This window comes from Haliaeetus leucocephalus, unplaced genomic scaffold (assembly GCF_000737465.1).
Source record: "Haliaeetus leucocephalus isolate CR32 unplaced genomic scaffold, Haliaeetus_leucocephalus-4.0 Scaffold696, whole genome shotgun sequence".
Classification (NCBI taxonomy): Eukaryota; Metazoa; Chordata; class Aves; order Accipitriformes; family Accipitridae; genus Haliaeetus; species Haliaeetus leucocephalus.
Window position 1 is genome coordinate 4,329,833 of NW_010973132.1, and position 18,322 is coordinate 4,348,154.

General features: G+C 34.6%; 1 protein-coding gene across 2 annotated transcripts in view; it reads left to right on the plus strand.

Annotated features, from left to right (window-relative positions):
- The first annotated feature begins 242 nt into the window (after positions 1–242).
- FUT8 (fucosyltransferase 8 (alpha (1,6) fucosyltransferase)) overlaps positions 243–18,322 on the plus strand; it is a 64,523-nt gene continuing 46,443 nt past the window's right edge. The window contains exons 1-4 of one of the 2 annotated variants that reach the window (XM_010580162.1): positions 243–445; positions 10,392–10,507; positions 10,641–10,806; positions 17,790–17,904. In XM_010580162.1, coding sequence (XP_010578464.1) covers positions 243–445; positions 10,392–10,507; positions 10,641–10,806; positions 17,790–17,904 — 600 coding nt within the window. The remainder of the gene's footprint in view (positions 446–10,391; positions 10,508–10,640; positions 10,807–17,789; positions 17,905–18,322) is intronic. The other variant, XM_010580163.1, reaches the window with a different exon arrangement.

The window sequence follows — 18,322 nt, forward strand, 5'->3', positions numbered from 1 at the left end:
TTTTTTATTCTTTTCACAGAATATAAATGAAGAATGATGTGATATTAATGCTTTCTATGTACAGCTCCAAAAGGATCTTCTCTAAGGAGTTGGAGTAAGATAAAGAGTGAGAATAACTTTTCTCCGGTACAATGTGGTGAAGCAGAGGAACTGAAATTGTGCACTTTTGTACAGGCTAAGGACTTAAAATGTTTGTTATTTTGTGAGCAGTAGCAGTTCTGGAGTGAATTGAACTTCTGAAAATGCGGCCATGGACTGGTTCCTGGCGTTGGATTATGCTCATCCTCTTTGCTTGGGGAACTTTACTCTTTTATATTGGTGGACACCTGGTACGAGACAGTGAGCACCCAGATCACTCTAGTCGTGAATTATCCAAGATACTTGCTAAACTTGAACGTTTAAAGCAGCAAAATGAAGACTTAAGGCGAATGGCAGAATCTCTCAGGTAGGATCTAAAAGTAATTAAAACTTGTCAGAAAATGGTTGAAATATGAAATATCAGAAATTAAATTGAAAGGGTTGTTTGTGGGTTGTTTTTTTTTTTTGTAAAATCATGTTTAACATTTAAAAGTATGGGTAAGTGTTTTAATCAGTGCTATAACTAACTGAAAATATATTGCAAATCCTTTAAACAAATAATGTACATTTACCAATTAGTCCATTTGGTGTAATATAGTAATTATTTAACAGCCATTATTTAATGGTGTCCAAGTGTTACTGTCACAATAACAGAGTTCTGCAGGTGATTAACTCCTCCAATGCTAATTTCAAACAAGTGCAATTATTACGATGTTCAAACCAGTTAGAACAGCTAGTGACTTTTCTACACTTCTGCATGCAGTAACTGGAGGAGCTCATTTTAGAAGTCTGAAAACATCTGTACAGCTTGTTGAAGTTAAACATGGACTTGCTGAAGATGAGCTGTAGTAGAGTGCTACATTATATAAATTCTTTTAACTAAGTTTTTTTTCCTTGCCTTGCTGCTAAACTTGTAGCAATACTTGTAAAATAGTAGGATCATCTCCCTTTTTCTAATTATTTATTACATTATAGATGGGTACAAGTACAATTTAAAGTGTTTACATTTCCATTTTTAGACAGATAGCTTTTAACACAGAGTTCTGGTATTTCCTTTCCTAAGAACTTGCAAGGGAGAGCTTCTTAGGCAGGATGTGCACCAGAGTCAGATTGGACCTAAGTTTGTGGACAGCACCACACACAACCCAGAAGTCCTGATGGGTCGTGAGGACAAGTGCAGAGGCTTCATATGTTGTAAGAAGCTAGAGAAGAGCAAAGCTCCATACAAGATTTTACAGAATGGGAGGGTGATGTTTATTTTTAAAAATCTCTAAGTGAGCTGAATTCACTTACTGTCTCTTTCACAACTACATACTCACATGCACCAGGGCATGTGTGTAGTAGTGGTCTGGCCAGTATCACCTGTGTAGAACATAGAGAGCAAGGGGTACTGGCAGTTGAGTCTTCTTCATGTCTTTTGGGTGGTTCTTGCTTGGCAATGCGAAACTGATTTTGGACTTGCGTTTTGATACCCTTTAGGAGAAAATGCCATTTTGGATCTTCTACCTTGCTATTTTGGTTCATAAATCATAGAAAAAATTATGGAATTGCACAAATCTCTGTTTACCTTATTAGGGTGTTTTATGGTTCTAGTTCTGTTCTTGTTACCTTATCTTTAAGTCAGTTTGTTTCTCCCCTTTATTTTAATGAAATTACACATAGGTACTCTGTAGCAGTGAAATGAATACCTTTCCTCTTAACCTTTTTTCTGGTGCATTCTCTCTCTTTCATGCATAGCCAGGGGTATTTGGTCTGGTGGCTGGGTTGACTTCCCTGCCTTACTGAAATCTCTTTTCACTGCACTCTGTTTCTGCTTTCTGGAATGCACTGTAGATAATGGCTGCATGCTGACGAGGCTTCTTAGCTTAGAAAAAGAGATGTCTTCATTTTGAATGTATCAGCCCTTAAGAAGTACCTCTGTATTCATGTGGTGCTGCACAGAGGTGGAGAAATGCTGCTGACCAAAGTGCCCTCTACACTAAGCATAGTTAATCTTCACCTTGAGTAATATGGCCATAAATGGCTGAGAGGTCTGTGGTTCTCCACGCTCAATTTATTAACGTATGATAACAACTGCATTGGCAAAAAGTTTGACATATTTTTGTTGACGAAATGGTGTAACGTAGAGTATGCTGCTATGAAGAAACTTAAGCAAGATCCTATATTTGAATAAAATACGATCTCTTTAAATTCGTTTAATATTAGACAACAATAGTCAACCTTAGGGTTTCTTGCCTCAGAGGGGGAAATATTTGGACTTGAATGTAAAGATTACCACCCTCCATGCTTTTAGCCCCCCATGTTTGGCTGACTTGAATAAATGGTGATGTGATGTATTGGACAGTCATTGAAATATAACCACTTCAAATTACACAGTGACTAGAAGAGAGTAAATGTTCTTGATTTTACTTATGACAGGGGACTCTTTTCCTCTCAAGAAGGAGGCAATAGGGACAGGAGATGCATAGATACAGGCTAAGCTATATTTTAGGCAGTGATGATTTTTCTAAACACCTTTCTCTGTTTCCCTAACCTATCTATATTCAGATAAATATTACATTTTCAGTGGCCAAGTGTTAAATAATAGCTTATACTGTTGATAATTTCCCATGATTTATAGAAATAAAAACATTAGTTTAGTTCTAATCTAAACATGTTAGAATAGAACATTCCAACATTCCTTCTCTATGCTTCAGTTAATTGAAACAGCAAGTTTCTAGAAATAGATTAGGTGATCCAAAACTGTCTTAACTGGACTCTGTTCAGCTTCTTTTTTATGGATATGTTGCTGAAAAATATTTCTGAGACCTTTCTTCAAAGTGGTTGTATGTAACCACAGGAGAATCTGAAACTCTTGCATGAGAAAGCCTAAAATGACTTTAAATGCCAATTTGATCAGCAACATATCTCCAGGTTCAGTAGTCAGTGCTGGCCAGAAATGAGCCAGCTTGGGACTGGAAGATATCCAGGCATAGTTTTTTGCTGGAAGTGATCTGAGATTGGTGAAGTACTAGAGTTTGAAGGAAGTGATGTATCACAATGTAGAGCCTTTTCATTATTTTTATTGAGCAAAATCCATGATGCTCTTCTTATAGAAACTTCACAAGTAGGTTTGAGAAATATCCTGGTCAACCTGCATCATTAAGGTATTAAATCATAAATGTGATATGGAATTTCAGTATCTCATTTCTTTGTTTGCCAGACAGAACAAGTGGTGTTAAAAATAATTGTTAGCTTTAAAATCTTCTCATTTACAGTTTTATAGCAATATGGCTATTTAAAATGAGGCATTAGTCAACAGTCCATGGATTTAGTATCTGTGTCCTAGAAGAGATCACTGCTGCCACGAACATATATTAAAGAGACAAAACATTTCTTAACTTCAGAAATTGAATTAGAATTAGACAGAAAAGATTACTTTTGCTCCAGTTAACATCTTACAGTGAAGACATAATTTGTTTTAGGTTTTACTGATCAAAGGCAGAAAGGCTGTAGCTATTATTTGAATATTATTTAATTGCTGGAAATTTTGTCTAATTACTGATACTGGCTGTGAAATCTGAGTGGTTAAGATGACAATCTTTACATCAGTGTAGCTTGTAAAGGGAAACCTTGCCAAGTTGGATTTTGTTACACTGAGATAAAAACTTGGTTTTGCTGCCCTTCTCCACTAAGATTTTGTATCTAGAGAACTAGAGGGGGTTTTTATTTCTACAGAAAAGCAGCACACTTTTTGCAGTGAAGATATACAATGTATTATGGCACGCAACAGGGTTAAGCTAATGCATGAATACAAGCATGTTTCAATAATAACTCTAACTTAAGGTTACTTTGGGAGGAGTTTAAACAAGATGAGAGTGCCTACCTGGAAAATTTTTAACAATAAACAGGCGCCTGATTAACTGCACAAGTTCAAGTATTTTGACATAATTAGATAAAACTTTTGGATGGTAAAAAGCTCCAAGTTAACAGAATTTATCTTAGTGGGAAAAGAAGCTTTGTGAATGGTAGAAACTTACCATAATATGTGGCTGTGCCATTAATAATAGCTAGTTAGGACAGGGAGGAAGGGACAGAAAGCAGGTATGGTTATAAGAATTCAGTAATTTAATAAAAGTGTAAGTTGTTGTAAAAATTCCCTTTTTGAAATTAGAGAAAACTGGTATTTAATCTTTAATTACATTGGGACCTTAGTTATATGGTAAAATACATTTCAATACAATACATTTCAATCGCCTAGCTTTTCCCATTACAATGGGTTCCTGTGACTTCTCTGACTTTCTTCTCACCGGAGAAAAGTGTCAGTCCTCTGGGATGGTTGAAAATAGGAGCTGGGCTGTGTTTAGTTTCATCTAGCCATCCATGAATGCCAGCATACAGTGACAACAAGTGATCTTTCCACTCCGAGATCTGAATGCTCTTTTTCTGCCAGTTTATGTAGCAGCTCCTCATCCCCAAAGGCAATAACAACAACAAAAAAAGAAAACCAAAAACATGCCTTATGAAACACACCTTATGTGCATACAAAATCAACTATTCAAAAGTTGAGAAATGTCGTATCTGTGACAAAGCTTTATAAAATCTTGCTTAGCCCTTTTTTGCTCTATGATACTTAAATCATATTTGATCTTGTAATTTTTCCCGTGGTTGCTTCTTTTCACCCAGAATGCATGAGGACTAGAATTAAGGTTTTAGGGCAGTAAGAGGTCTGTTTGTTTGGGTTTTTTTTTTGTTTTTTTTCCCAACATTTGTATGTTTGATTTCACAAACTACATAATGTTCTTCTGATTTTTTTTTTCTTTTTAATATTTGTAATTTATTACCCATATCGGTTAAGGATAGGTCATATTTTTCTAAGGATTTTTGATGAGGTTATTTTGAGATACTTTTTTTTAATATGTACCTTTGCAATAGTGCAAGTTGGAAGAGTCACATCTTTTTGAAAATTGCCTGAAATAAAAATATTCCTTTAGGAACTCAGTACACTTTTGTGGTGCACTTCTGATGACTTGAAATGACTTCAGGCACCACTTAGTGTTTACAGTGCATTTGAAAAGCCTTGGGTGAGAAGTTACTGTAGTTTTTCTTTTGCCAATGTAATGCTTTGTAAAAACCTTACTTGTGGGCTATGAAGAGGCACAGATGTGTATTAGTGATGCAGAAGATAAATGGAATTAAAGGTGTTTTGTATTGCCTGAGTTTTAGAAATTATGTGCATGAATATTGTGGTATAATGAGATTTGGAGAGTTACCATAGTCATTACATGTTTATAAACAATATTGTGTGAGCAAATCTGGTTTCATTTTAGAATCAGCCTAGATCCCATTAGTACAAAATAGTAATAAAGCTGAGTTTTTTGTAGATTGTTATTTTACTATTCTATACCCAGTAGAATTGGAGGAGCCCTTTCAAGAACACTTATTACAGAAGTTATAGGTCTCAAAGCACAAAGGGAAATCTTTACTATAACTTTTGTACTTGACAGGGAGTAATAATCAAATCAAAGTATTACATAACGTTGTTTCATTGTTTGCCTGTAACGTAGTTCTACCTGAAAATTTTATTTACTAGTATGATTATGACACGACTGCTGAAGGCTGTCACTGTTGCGTCTAGGTGATATAAGGCTTTTAGAAGGAGGAGAGCTTATACTGTTTTTGTAATGTCTGATTTTCTTAAATGGAAACCAGAAAAGTTGTGCATATGCCTTCACCTGTGTGCTAGACATCCTTTCTTGCAATACATGAAAGGTTCGTAGTATTCATGTGCTTCTTTGCTGGGTGATAGTCAAATTTTTATCTTTTATGGTGTATTAGTGCTACCCTCTCCTGGAAGGTAAACCTAGCAGTATAGGAGCCAGTAATTTCAGAGTTCTCTTCAGGGAAGTAGAGAATCTTTTCAAATATATTTATATTGTGTTCATATTACTAATACATCACATTATGTATATATTTACTTCCTACAGTCTATTAAATATTACATTTTGTAGAACCTGCAGTTCTTTTAATAAACTCAATAACCTGTTTCTTAATCTGAATATGATCGTGTGTTATAAAGTAGAACAGAAGTGGAAAAGGGCAAAATGTAATCAAACAAATAAAACCAAATGCCAGTATTTCTAGACATTATTCTCATAGTTCTGAGTGTAGCTTCGGAAAGAAGAGGTAAGATTATAATTTTGGAAGAGCACTATAGTTGCTTTAATGTAGATGGCACTGAGGCTAGTATAGAATCCAAACTCAGGATCAGTTATCATAAACAAATCTATTAAAGTACTTCAATCAATTACTTAGGGCAGTTGTTGGGCCCAGTAAGCCTGTAGTAAGCATTGAAAGGGACTTAGATACAAGAATAGCTTTGGGTTGATAAAAATTTAAATATTATTTTAAAGTACTGTTTTCTATTACATGTATTTAAAGTGTCTCAAGTTTGAAGCTGTGGGTATTGCACAGGCCAATGTGTGAGGGAGGAAAATCATGGAACAACATGGTATGCATCTCTGCGCTCTTTATTGGTTTTTGTGCAATTCTGAATTAAGGGAAGGGACACATCTTCAGCGGATATAGATCAGCACTGATCAGAGCTGTGCTGACTTAAATTGATAAGGGATGCTGCTCACTCTTTATTTGCAGGTAACATTGAGTGTTTTCTTTCAGTTTTATATACTGAGGAGGTTTTATCTTAGAAGGGTGAAGTGACAACTTACATTCTTGTTGTTTGTTTGTGTTAGTGGTCATTAATAATTAAACATTGTTTTCTTCTTGGGGAAAAAAAAAGTGAAAGAAGAGAAGCCAATCAATCATAATGTGGCTTTAGTTAGATATATACATTGCAGCTCCATAGAAAGAACTTGGAAAGATATAAATGAAAGAATGAGAAAATATTTGGCTGTGAACTTGTGAAATCTTACGTTTTTCCTTTTGCTGATAAATTAGTGTAACCTTTTAAATACCTTGGAAATAGGAAAAGGTTAGAATGTTTTTATAATTTATTTTTTTGTTTTAAAATATTTTTACAATTATTTTATACAGTATGGCAGTTCTTCCAGCTAAATTGAACATCACTACAATTAATTTTTGAGTGGTTCTTTTTGCCTTCAGAGATTCAGATTAGAGATTGCTGCTTTGCCATTGCCCCTCTATGTTACCTGAAGGTTACAAAAAAGTGGCCTCAGTAATACGGATGATGTACACAGAATTCTTTTTTCTGTCTTTAAGTGTAGCTAGATTATTAAACAAAGGGCAAAGCAGAAACTGGTTATTTCTACAACATAATCTTTTTGATGTTTAAAGTTATACAGTAATATCTTTATTTGATATGAGTTCATTATGGAAAAGATAATTCATATTAGTATAAAATGGTAGGAAACACTATGTAAAAATCACACCTTGTAAATATTGAGAAAAATAATTCAAACAAAACCACTATTTCATGTATTATCATGGCTGCCCATGTAAGTGGATTATAATTTTATTTTGTATTTATAACTTAATTTACAATGTCATCATAGCAATAAGTGAAGGGTATTCCATGCTAGATGCTTACTGACATGTTCTTTTATTGTTGATTAGAATCATAATAGTTTAGATAAACTTTAAACTCACTTCTCAAATTTTAAGGAGCAAGTCACTCGTCAGGAGTTATTTTGGTATGAAAATTTATGTATATGTTTTTCAACAGGCATTCTTATTCATAAGTATGCGTTATTCCTAGGATATTCTGCACTAAAAGTTACCTACATAGATGATGCCATGAGTATAGATAAGGATTTTAATTCAAACACTTCTCCCTCAAATGTTGCCTTATCTCCAACTCAGTTGATGTACTTGTAGAGGGCAGTAACAAGCAAGCTGTGCTGGTTGCAGAGAAGAACCTTTTCCTTAATTTTGAGACTGGATGAAAGTGAGGAAGACAGCAGTTCCAAGTCTGATGAGGTAATAGATGTAGAGACAAAACTGCAAAAAGAATAATTTATTTTAGTTTTATCCTAAAATGATGTAAGTTTTGAAAGTCCAAACAACTAGCTTAGGAGTTAGGAGAATGCCCCCCACTCCCATCCTAGCTCCTTTTGTCTAACAACCTAAGTATAGTAAATGTTTTTATTGCAATATGCCAAAGCAAGTTGAATGTTAAATGGCATGTACTTTTCTTTTTTAAAATCTTAATTGTATCAAATGGTCAGAATTATTGTGCTTCTTTCATATCATCCACAACCATCCTTCTGTAGGATTCTGTAATTGCTACTTTAACAGACTTTGCTTGTGTTCAGAGGATGTGTGTGCTGTCTGAAGATTTCTTATGGTAATGAATTTGTATCCTTTTACCTTATTGTTCTTCACAAATTCTGCCTTTAGGGAATGTGACTTAAGCAAGATAAGCCATTCCATTTTTCCTGGTAATTTTGTGGTTAGTTGTCCTGTCACAATCCAAATTGTGCTACCAAGTTGGCAGATCACAAATATATTTCAACCTTGTGGTTTTAAACTAGTGCAAGACCTCAAATGTGTTTCGATATGCTTTTTTTAAAACGTTTGTTTGTATTGTCTTGTACATGGCAATACAGTATTGTATCTCAACATGGTATCATACTGTACATTCCTACAGAGGGAGTATATTCAGGGAGTGCGCATGTTTAAGATTAGAGTATTTTCCTCAGCTTTGTCATGCTTCTTCCCTCAGTGCATAAAAAAGCAGATATATGACCAGTTATTGATAATTCCTTTTTATTTACCATGGTAGCTTTAAAACACAAATAAATATTTTGCAATAATTCAATTATCCCTAATTTGCTTTCAATAGGGAGCTTTAAGAGTGCAGAATTTTTTACTACATTTCTGTCAGGTTTTGTAGCTTCCTCTTCCACCTCTCCCACTCCCTTCTGAAAAAAGAGGCTTAAATGCTATGCTTTGTGTGATATACCTTTCTGATGCTCACATTAGGTATTTATTCCCTTGAAATGTTCCAGTGAAAACGGACTTTTCATCAGTTCCTAAATTTTTATTGGTATTTAATTTTCCAGATCTGAGAGACATTAAAGTTAATGACATCTCACTAGGATCTTTACAATGCTGTCATTTTTGATTTAGGGTGAAGATACTCCCTCTAACCACTATCTTCTCTATGCTAGAGGCATCTTTTGTCTGGCAAGGGGTCTCCCCGTATGGTGCCTTGAAACTCTGTGTATGTGTGTGTGGAGAGAATATCCCTTTCTTTTTATGCTCCTACTCCATTACAAATGAAGAATCATCTTCATGTTCTGCAAGAATTCTGTATTCTTTACAGTTTTCAAGATTTTTCATTACACACGTGCTTCCTCTTTTCCTTTTCAGGGTCAGCTCTTACAAAAGTCTTATAAAAGGTGGAATAATTTTTAACCCTTGGATCTACCAGAAGTGTCATTTCTCTCGAGATGAAAGGGGGTTTTATTTTCCCTGCTTTAAATTTTAATTTGTGAGGTGAACAGAAGATCCATCAAATTTCTATACTGTAATAATTTCAGTTTATTAATATGTGGATTCAAGCTGAAATGATGATCAAACCTCAGTAATACCCTCATGGCTAATTTATGGCTTATAGATTTCAGGATACATATTTCAATGCTTCTCCTGTGCTCACATACCAGAAATTTCACAAATGGATGTTACAGTTGCTGGTGATGTTTTAGGTGACCAGCAGTTTAGAATACCAGAGTTGTCATTAAAAAAATTATCACAATGGTACATTTAAGAAGCTAGGATCTTGTTCTGAGTCCAGAAAATACACTGAAATCTTCTCGTGCCAATATGTAGGAAGACTTGACTTAAAAGTGAAGTTCCAGTGCTGGAGTTCTTTTCCTCTAAGGATATATGGCCAGCATTCAAGTCTAGAATGTATTTCCTGTGTGAATATAAAAAGTAGCCAGAAATTGACTCTTGTGAAGGCACATCCCTGGATTAGGCTTTGCTTGTGTGCCAGTCAGTCCAGCAAATGGTCTGAGTTAAGCTGCTGCAAATAATATTTTCACAAGTAGAGCTGAGGACTGGTCTTGTCAGTGAGTGGAGGTCTTGTAAACAGCACAGTTTAACACCAGGTTGAATCTGTGTGCTATAGCTCTGTTATGAACTGTTTTTCTCCTATGGGATTGAGGTTTAAAATTCTTTATTTATGTTAATATGTTTAATTTCTTCTGGTTTTAAGAAAATGCCAAAAAGGCTTATAAGAAAAACAGTATGGAACAAAAATGGCAGGAAAGCTGAACTGTTAATGCAAATAATTTATCAAAAAACAATTATATTTTGTAAGTCATATAATTTCTTTATTTTCTATATCCTAGGATACCAGATGGTCCCATTGATCAAGGACCAGCTGCAGGAAAGGTACATGCTTTAGAGGAGCAACTTTTAAAGGCCAAAGAACAGATAGAAAACTATAAGAAGCGGACAGGAGATGGTTGGTAGATAAGTTTTCTTTTACTTCTAAAACAAGTTTTGGTATTCCATATCACAAATGTATTGATTTCTTAACAAATAATTCAGCTACAAGTGCTGATGCTTTTATGCTTTTTTTTTTTTTTTCTTAATAGGAGGCCTTGGAAAAGACCATGAAATATTGAGGAGGAGGATTGAAAATGGGGCTAAGGAACTTTGGTTTTTCCTCCAGAGTGAACTGAAGAAGTTGAAAAATCTAGAAGGAAGTGAACTGCAAAGACGCGTTGATGAATTTCTGTCTGATTTGGGTCATCAGGAAAGGTACTTGTATTAGTTGATTCTGCATATGTGTTGTAAGGATTATGGATTGATTTAACTAAGCTACGGATATACTTCTTAAAAATCTCTTAGGATAAATTACTGGTATGTGGGCTAAAATATCATGTCTGAAGCATGAACATGAAATTATTACTTGTATTTCATGGGACAAAGTATATATCCAGTTTATGTCACTATAGCTTAGAGTATGACCCTTTAACTTGATATATTTTCATTTTTGTAATCAGAAGACCTGGGTCCTGCCTGCCAGTTGTTGCTTTTCAGTTACATCTGTCTATATATGCTTATATCTGCATATTTGTACATATAACAAAGCCATTAAAAAACCCTTAAAATATTTATTTTAGGTATCTGATTGTGCCTTTCATAAATACTAGAATATAAGTTACATTGATCATTGGGATATTATAGAATTGGAATTACTTTAAAATTGGGTAATATCTTAATTTCAGGACTAATTCTCATTCTGAAAAGTCACTTCTTTTTGTAATTAGAATTTAACAGAATATTTCAGATAGAAATTACCTTTAATTACACTGTCATTATTACGTTGTTCAAAGATGTGTTGGAATTATATTTTCAGTTGTTGTTGATCTTCTGGCCTCCCCATTGTTGAAGTACTTCTTGAATTATACTAAAACATTCTGTATGAGTTTTGTTCATGCTGAACAAGATTAATCCAGGAAGTGTTAAAAATTCAGTAAAATCTGTCTGTAAGCTTATTATATTTATAACTCTGTTCCCAACAGGACTGCAATGGCAATTTGTATCTCATTTGTAAACAGTCATAAGAAAACAGTTGAATTAACTAAATATACCACCTTAAACAAGTATCTCTTTTCCAAAAAAAGCTGCGATCTGCTTGTGTGAACATCAGTAGTAAAGCATGAGCCTTCAAAATACTGTAGTAAAAGGAAAAAACAGTAAGAATTTTCAATTATTTGGAAATAATGTAAACACTATTTAGAACAGTTTAAAAATAATATGAATTTGATTATTAATGTGGGCAAATAATATAGTCCATTAAATTTTTTAATTTAATATTCCACAATTCCAAAACCCAGTTTGTCACAGATTGATGGAGTTTAAAGAGAGAAGGGACTATTCAATTATCAAGAGATATTATCTATATAAAATAAGCTATTACATTTCATCCAGTTATTCCTCTGCTGAGTGCAATTATGTATGTTTGACTGAAATAAAAGTAGAGCTTGGCTGAAGCAGAATTTTCCAAAAGACTTGAGATCTTCAGTTTAACAGTCAACTGACAGAGAAGCTGCCACTTCCCTGGACAGTTTCATTTCAATAGTTACCTCCACCCAGAAATATTTGCTCTCCAGATAAGTTATTTCTGTTTGGGTTTCTTAGACTTAAGATCATTGATTCCTCATGTACCTTTTAAACTATCTGTGCCAAAACTGCAGCAAGTAGTCTAATGCCAGACTTACTGATGTCTGTCATGAGAACAAAATCACTTGTCTACACATTTACTGGTCTGTTTATATAGCCAGGATCACATCAGGCAGTTGCCACAGTGGAACCTTGAATAATGTATGTTTGATGCCAGAAAGTTTTTAAGTCCCTGCCTCCCAGGATGAATCCTTTTCTTATTCCTTTCCTTCCTACACCAATAACTATTAATTCATTAGGCCTAACCTGCAAGTTTCTGTATTTCTGACAGCCTTATCTTCACATCTCTCGGTACTTCAGGATGAGGTGAAACCCATACTAGAAACGCATACTTGTTTGCATTGAACAATAAAAGTCTTCCTCGCAGGCCTCTGGATGTTGAGATGAATCCCACTGTGGAAGTCCAAAACCACTGTGGTACTCGAGATGTTTTTATATGATGCAAGCAATCACAGTTGCTCTCTCCTTTTTTTTTTTTTTTTTTTTTCCCCCTGTACTTAAGAATTTTCTTGTTGAATAAAAGTATTCTTTAGACTAACACAGTGGTTATCAAAAGCAGAATGTCCTGGAGTCTGTTGAGTCTTAGTAGTAGATCTGTGTAGACCTTCTTGTGTGGTGAGGTCCCCAAAGAAGACTAAAAGTCGTTTAAGCTAAAACCAAACAGCCAGAAACTGGGTTTTATTAAAATAAAATGTAGAATGTTTTTTTTTGCAATATGGAAATTCAAAGCAGTTGCATAAGGGAAAATAGATACAAAAATGTTTCTACAATATTCAGCCTGTGTTCCTGGCATATTTACAACATTGGCTTCGGGCAATAGAATTATCTTGCATTGCAGAATGCTATTCTTTGTTGCCTCTAGTCCCGAGGAAGCTCATTCTTTTCCCTTTGAGGTCAGGCTGTCTGCTTCTTTCCCTTTAATCTTTCAGTCTTGCTGCGTGACTTGCAGGAAAACTCCCAGCTCCTTGTGGGCACATCCTTTGGCCTGTGATGCACTGCTGTCTCTGGGGTGTTCTTTTCCCTTAGGATACACAGCAGCTCCTCAGGGAAGAAGCGGTCTCTTTTTCCCTACACATGGTCCATCTGGTCTCTTCTCCTGAAAGGAACATAACATAAGTTTAGAATGAGCAAATCAGATGCTCTCGTTCACTCTGAGAACCACAACTTTTTGGGGGGTTGTTTTGTTGTTGCCTTTTTTTTTTTTTTTTTTTAAGTACATGCATACTTGTTGATCTTTTTAAGGGATTTAACAAGTTGCTGAATGCCCTTTTGTTGGCGGTGATGTCTTAACAAATTGTTACCTATGTATCTTAGATAAATGGAACACTGCATGTGAAGCTGGTATTACTTGTTTTTATATATATATATACACATAAACATATATATCTTAGATATTTAAATATATATTATAATCTAATATTTGGATTAGAAAGATTAGTGTTAATTATAAGTACTTAAAGAAGTTTGTAATGCACTCCTTATGTGGGAAAGCACATAAAGGTGTGGATAGTGATCAAATGATGCAGTAGCTATGTAAGGAAGGTGGCTAATATTTAATTTTTTTTTGTTCGTGAGGAAAGCCTGTTGTGTCATAGAGAAGACTTCTGGATAAGTAGTATTAGAGTTCTTTGTCAATCTTGGTGCTGTTATGCAAATGGTCTACTACTAATACGATAGTGCTTCTCTTGTTGGATGCCTTAATCACTATTTCTTGGCTGTGTCCTAGGGGTTGTGTAGATTTTCTCCCAGAGAGTGCTGGTCTTAGCAGATGTTTTTGTCTGGTATTTCACTACTGATTCTATTTAAGAAACAATGTAGCCCGATGCACATTTTCCTGCATTATGGAATATGTAATTGTATTCTTGTAGTTGCAGTAGGGAAGAGGGTTGTTGAGAGTAGCTTCATCTTAACAGCGGAAAGACTATTTAATATAGAGTTAACAAAAAAGAACAGATTAGTCCTCTAGTTGGCATCGTTGTTTTCTATGTTGGCATTACGTTGTTTGCAAAGTGGCTGTTACTGACTTAGTTTCATTCCTTCTGCTCCTGGAGAACAGCTGTCATCAGGGCTTTTGTGATTGCTGGCCAAGGTTTGATGCATAGTGTTTGGGCATATTTTCACATTATTTCCCTTGAATTTGGTGGAACATATCACATTTTTTTATCTGAGTTTTTATTCGTTGATGCAAAGTTTCTAGGAGCATTAAATGCAGTTTTGTCATATGGCTGGAATAAATGTCTAGACTGATCTCTAAAAATGTGTTAAAAATGCCCACCCTCCCCTCTTTGTTTGTGACAATCAAATGCAGATGAAATATATAGCCAGATTCTATACTCCATTCTGCTTTCCAGGAGCAAAATGCTTTTAAGAGCAGCTCTGAGATTTAATTTATGATAAGAAACAAAAGTAACAACAACAAATGGATATTGTTAGTTCATAACACAATGAAAGACCAAGTTTGACTTACTAAATATCTGCAATGCCAGTGTCTGAAATTCTTTCAGCCATTTTACCGCCCACAATAGGCTGTAATAATCCTGTGCAGGCTCATCTTTTGTCTGCACTTAGCTATCTTGGGCTCATGGATTACCAGCCCATCTACTTTTTAGCTCTCCACATGGAGCCTGACTCTGGTCTTTGGTATTAGTCTGTGTCTCTTCTAAATCTGTATTAGTAAGCCATCGTGATGGTCTGTCACACTCAAAAGAACCTAGCAGATGTAAACCTAAAAAATGCACATTTCCCAGCAGTAGCAGTCAAAGAAAGGTCTCTGTGACTGAAAGTGTGTTAAAATTACACTACCCTATAATCATTTCTGTGTGATAACACCTGTGAATTTTTCAGTTCCTGGTTTCCTTCAGAGTTTTATAAGAGTAAATTTTTTTTAAAAGAGATTGTGGATGCTATCTGAAAACTCTTGCATGAATTCATGAAATTGCCCACAAATTATTTGATATTCTTTATGGTTCGTACTGAGCAAAGCTGCCTTTCCCTAAAGTGTTGAGTCACTGAGGCTGTGTAAGAACTCTCTCATCATTCCTCTTACCTCAAAAATCATGGAAAATAATTGTATTTAATCTGTAAGGCTGATTTTTTAAACTTACCTACTGCCTTTGCTTTGTCATGATCACCATGGCCAATAATATAAAAAATAAAATTTGAACAACACTTTTTTTCCTTAGAAATAGGAAAAATTACTTGACTGCTGAGAGAGGAAAATTTTTTTTTTATTGATAGGCCTTGTATTTTCAGTTATTTTATGCCAGTATTTAATAGAAATATATTCGTATAAAGTAAAAGGAGAGTATACTGATTACTTACATCACAAGTACAGAAAAGACTTTTTTAAGGCCAGTGAAAGAGAGCATTTGAAAATTGTTTAAAATGTGGCTGTGGTTGCGCAGCTGCTTTGAACGATAGTAGAGGATTTTTTAAAAAATGTTTAGACCTGAAATTCATAGTTTTTCTTTAAACATCCAACATGATTGCATCCTGATTGGGAAGAAAAATATATTTAAACTCCCAAGAAAATGCATGGGTTTCCTTTTTTAATTTGTCTACTAGCCTGTAATGCTTTCTATAAATTGGAAAACACTGCTTTAAGAGGAACAGACTCTTTATCTGTTATTTGTATATAATCCATTGTATTAGATCTACTGCATCATTAATTCTGTTCTAATTGTCCCTAAACTGTGTTTGCATGTTACTTTGAGTATTATGTGTATTTAATAGTTAGTGATTTGACACTAGTTACCTGATGATACTTTCAATTGTTTTAATTTTTGTACAAAGCCAGTGTTTCAAGCTCAGTGACCTTGTAAAAGAAAATCCAGCTGATATAGTTTGAGAATGTAAATATGGTACTTCCAATTGATTGACAGAAGGTGAACATTACTGCTGCTGAACAATTTGGGTATAATGTTTAATACAGCAACAGTAGATGATACAGTAAGTCAGTGTCATTGTTATCCTGTGTAGAAGTATCGGTATGAAAACCAGAATGAGTGTATGAGAATGGAAAGATACAGATCCATAAATTCAGTTATTAGTGAAAGTTGTCTGATAACTCTGCTGATAGATAGCTCTGTCCCAATTAGATTTATCTCAATATTTACCACTTAAAATACTGTGTCATTGGAAATAGTTACCCAATACAGATACCATCATCTGCCCCTCTCTCACTTGCTAGGCTTATTTACAAGGGATAGCCTTAGCTAACTAGGTTTGTGGTTCCAGTACTAACAGGTGCTGCCAACAGTGGTGTCTTGTATTACTTAGCTGACAAAACCACCTCAAAGGTTGTTAGGAAATATACTTGTCTTCCTCTCACACGCTTTTTTGTCACCTCCCAAATTTCTCTGCCTTTGTTCTGTTGCGTTTCTGCCTAGTGATCAAACTTGTAGCTTATCAAGATTTTCAGGCAATAAATTGCAACATCTGAAGTTCAGATGAAAGAATTAAGTGGTTCAAACTTGAAACTTTAGCATTGTTATGGAGAAATGTTTAGCAACTTTAAATATTCTCAGTCTATAAAGCCAACTCTGAAATTACTGGTTCTGAATTGGGCTACCTGTTACTTGTAAAATAGCCATTAATGTTTTTACAAATATTTTGAATAGTTTTCCTCTAGTTTTGTATTTCTTCCCAAGAGGCACAGATATAAAAAAATCTTTTCCTGCATGGTACTGCTTGGGCTGTTTTTCACAAAATTCCTGGCTAATCTTAGCAAATAAATGTCATATACCATTTTTCTTCTCGTGACAAGAAGATCTTTATCCTCTTATTTGGCCACCGAAATGTGATAACTCTAAGAGGATCTCTAGTGTATTAGAAAACCTCAATTTAATATTTGATAGTTCCTCAAAATTCATGTTTTGTATTCTAGACTTGTAATATGGTTGCGAGTCTGTTTTGAATTTTTTAAGTTTTAAATTTTTTTTCCATTTGAATATTAGTAGCATGCAGTCATTCTAAGCAGGCAGAACGCTTACCTTCTTCCAGAGTCAGAAGGAGCTCCATGGTATAGAAAATACTGTTTACTAAGCCTTGTAATAATATTCTATAGTTAGTTTGCACTAATAAAAATAGGATTACTGCTGTACCTATGCTAAAGACATTTGTAATATTATATTCTATACAAGCATAGTAAGATGATTGTAGGAGGCAAAGTAAAATGCATTATAATAGAAGCTACTGTAGGAATCACTATTGCATTTTCATGTGGGGCCACTGGGTAATGTATCTAGCATGGAACTATTCTTTCTTTTTAATTTCCTTTAGCACATACCAGAAACAAATGCTTTATAGAGTTTTTCTAACCCATCTCCTGTTTAATACTATAATTACTCATGGGTATGGAACATATGTTAAATGGTGGACATTCTTTCTTGGCTGCTGTTTGGATTGTGGCGTAGGAGGTGGCATGAAGAAACTGTTTTTGAGGCTATAATTGAAATATCTGTTTAATTTGTCTTTGATTTCATCTAATCCTCCAATTTAGTAATGTTAAGATTGTTTCCCATTTTTTTAAGGTTGTTTTCTATTGTTGTTTACAGGTCGATAATGACCGACTTGTACTACCTCAGTCAAACAGATGGAGCAGGAGATTGGCGAGAGAAAGAGGCCAAAGATCTAACAGATTTGGTACAGAGGAGAATAACTTATCTACAGGTAAGAGGGCAGAGCTTTTAAATCAAGGTAAACTTTTTTTGTAATCCATATATATATAGCACTTAGCTATACCCTTGTAATAGAATAATTACATGACGGTTTTAAGTGTTTGTGTATGAATGAATTACAAAAGAAATTAGAACGTTTGTTTCAAACGTTATTTTATATGTATATGGAATGATAGTATTTCAAGACAATCTTTGGGGTTTTGGGTTTTTGTTGTAGGTTGTTTTGGGCTGGTTGGTTTGTTTGTTTGTGGGTTTTTTTGGATCTGTGTTTTTCACTGGACTGTACTTACCTGTTTGGACCCTTTGTTTTATTGTAAAAGATAAGTCTCTGGTTTCTATTTTTGATTCTTTAGAGTATCAGAATGCATACATATGTTTGCACAGTGTTAAAAATAAAAATATGACAGTCG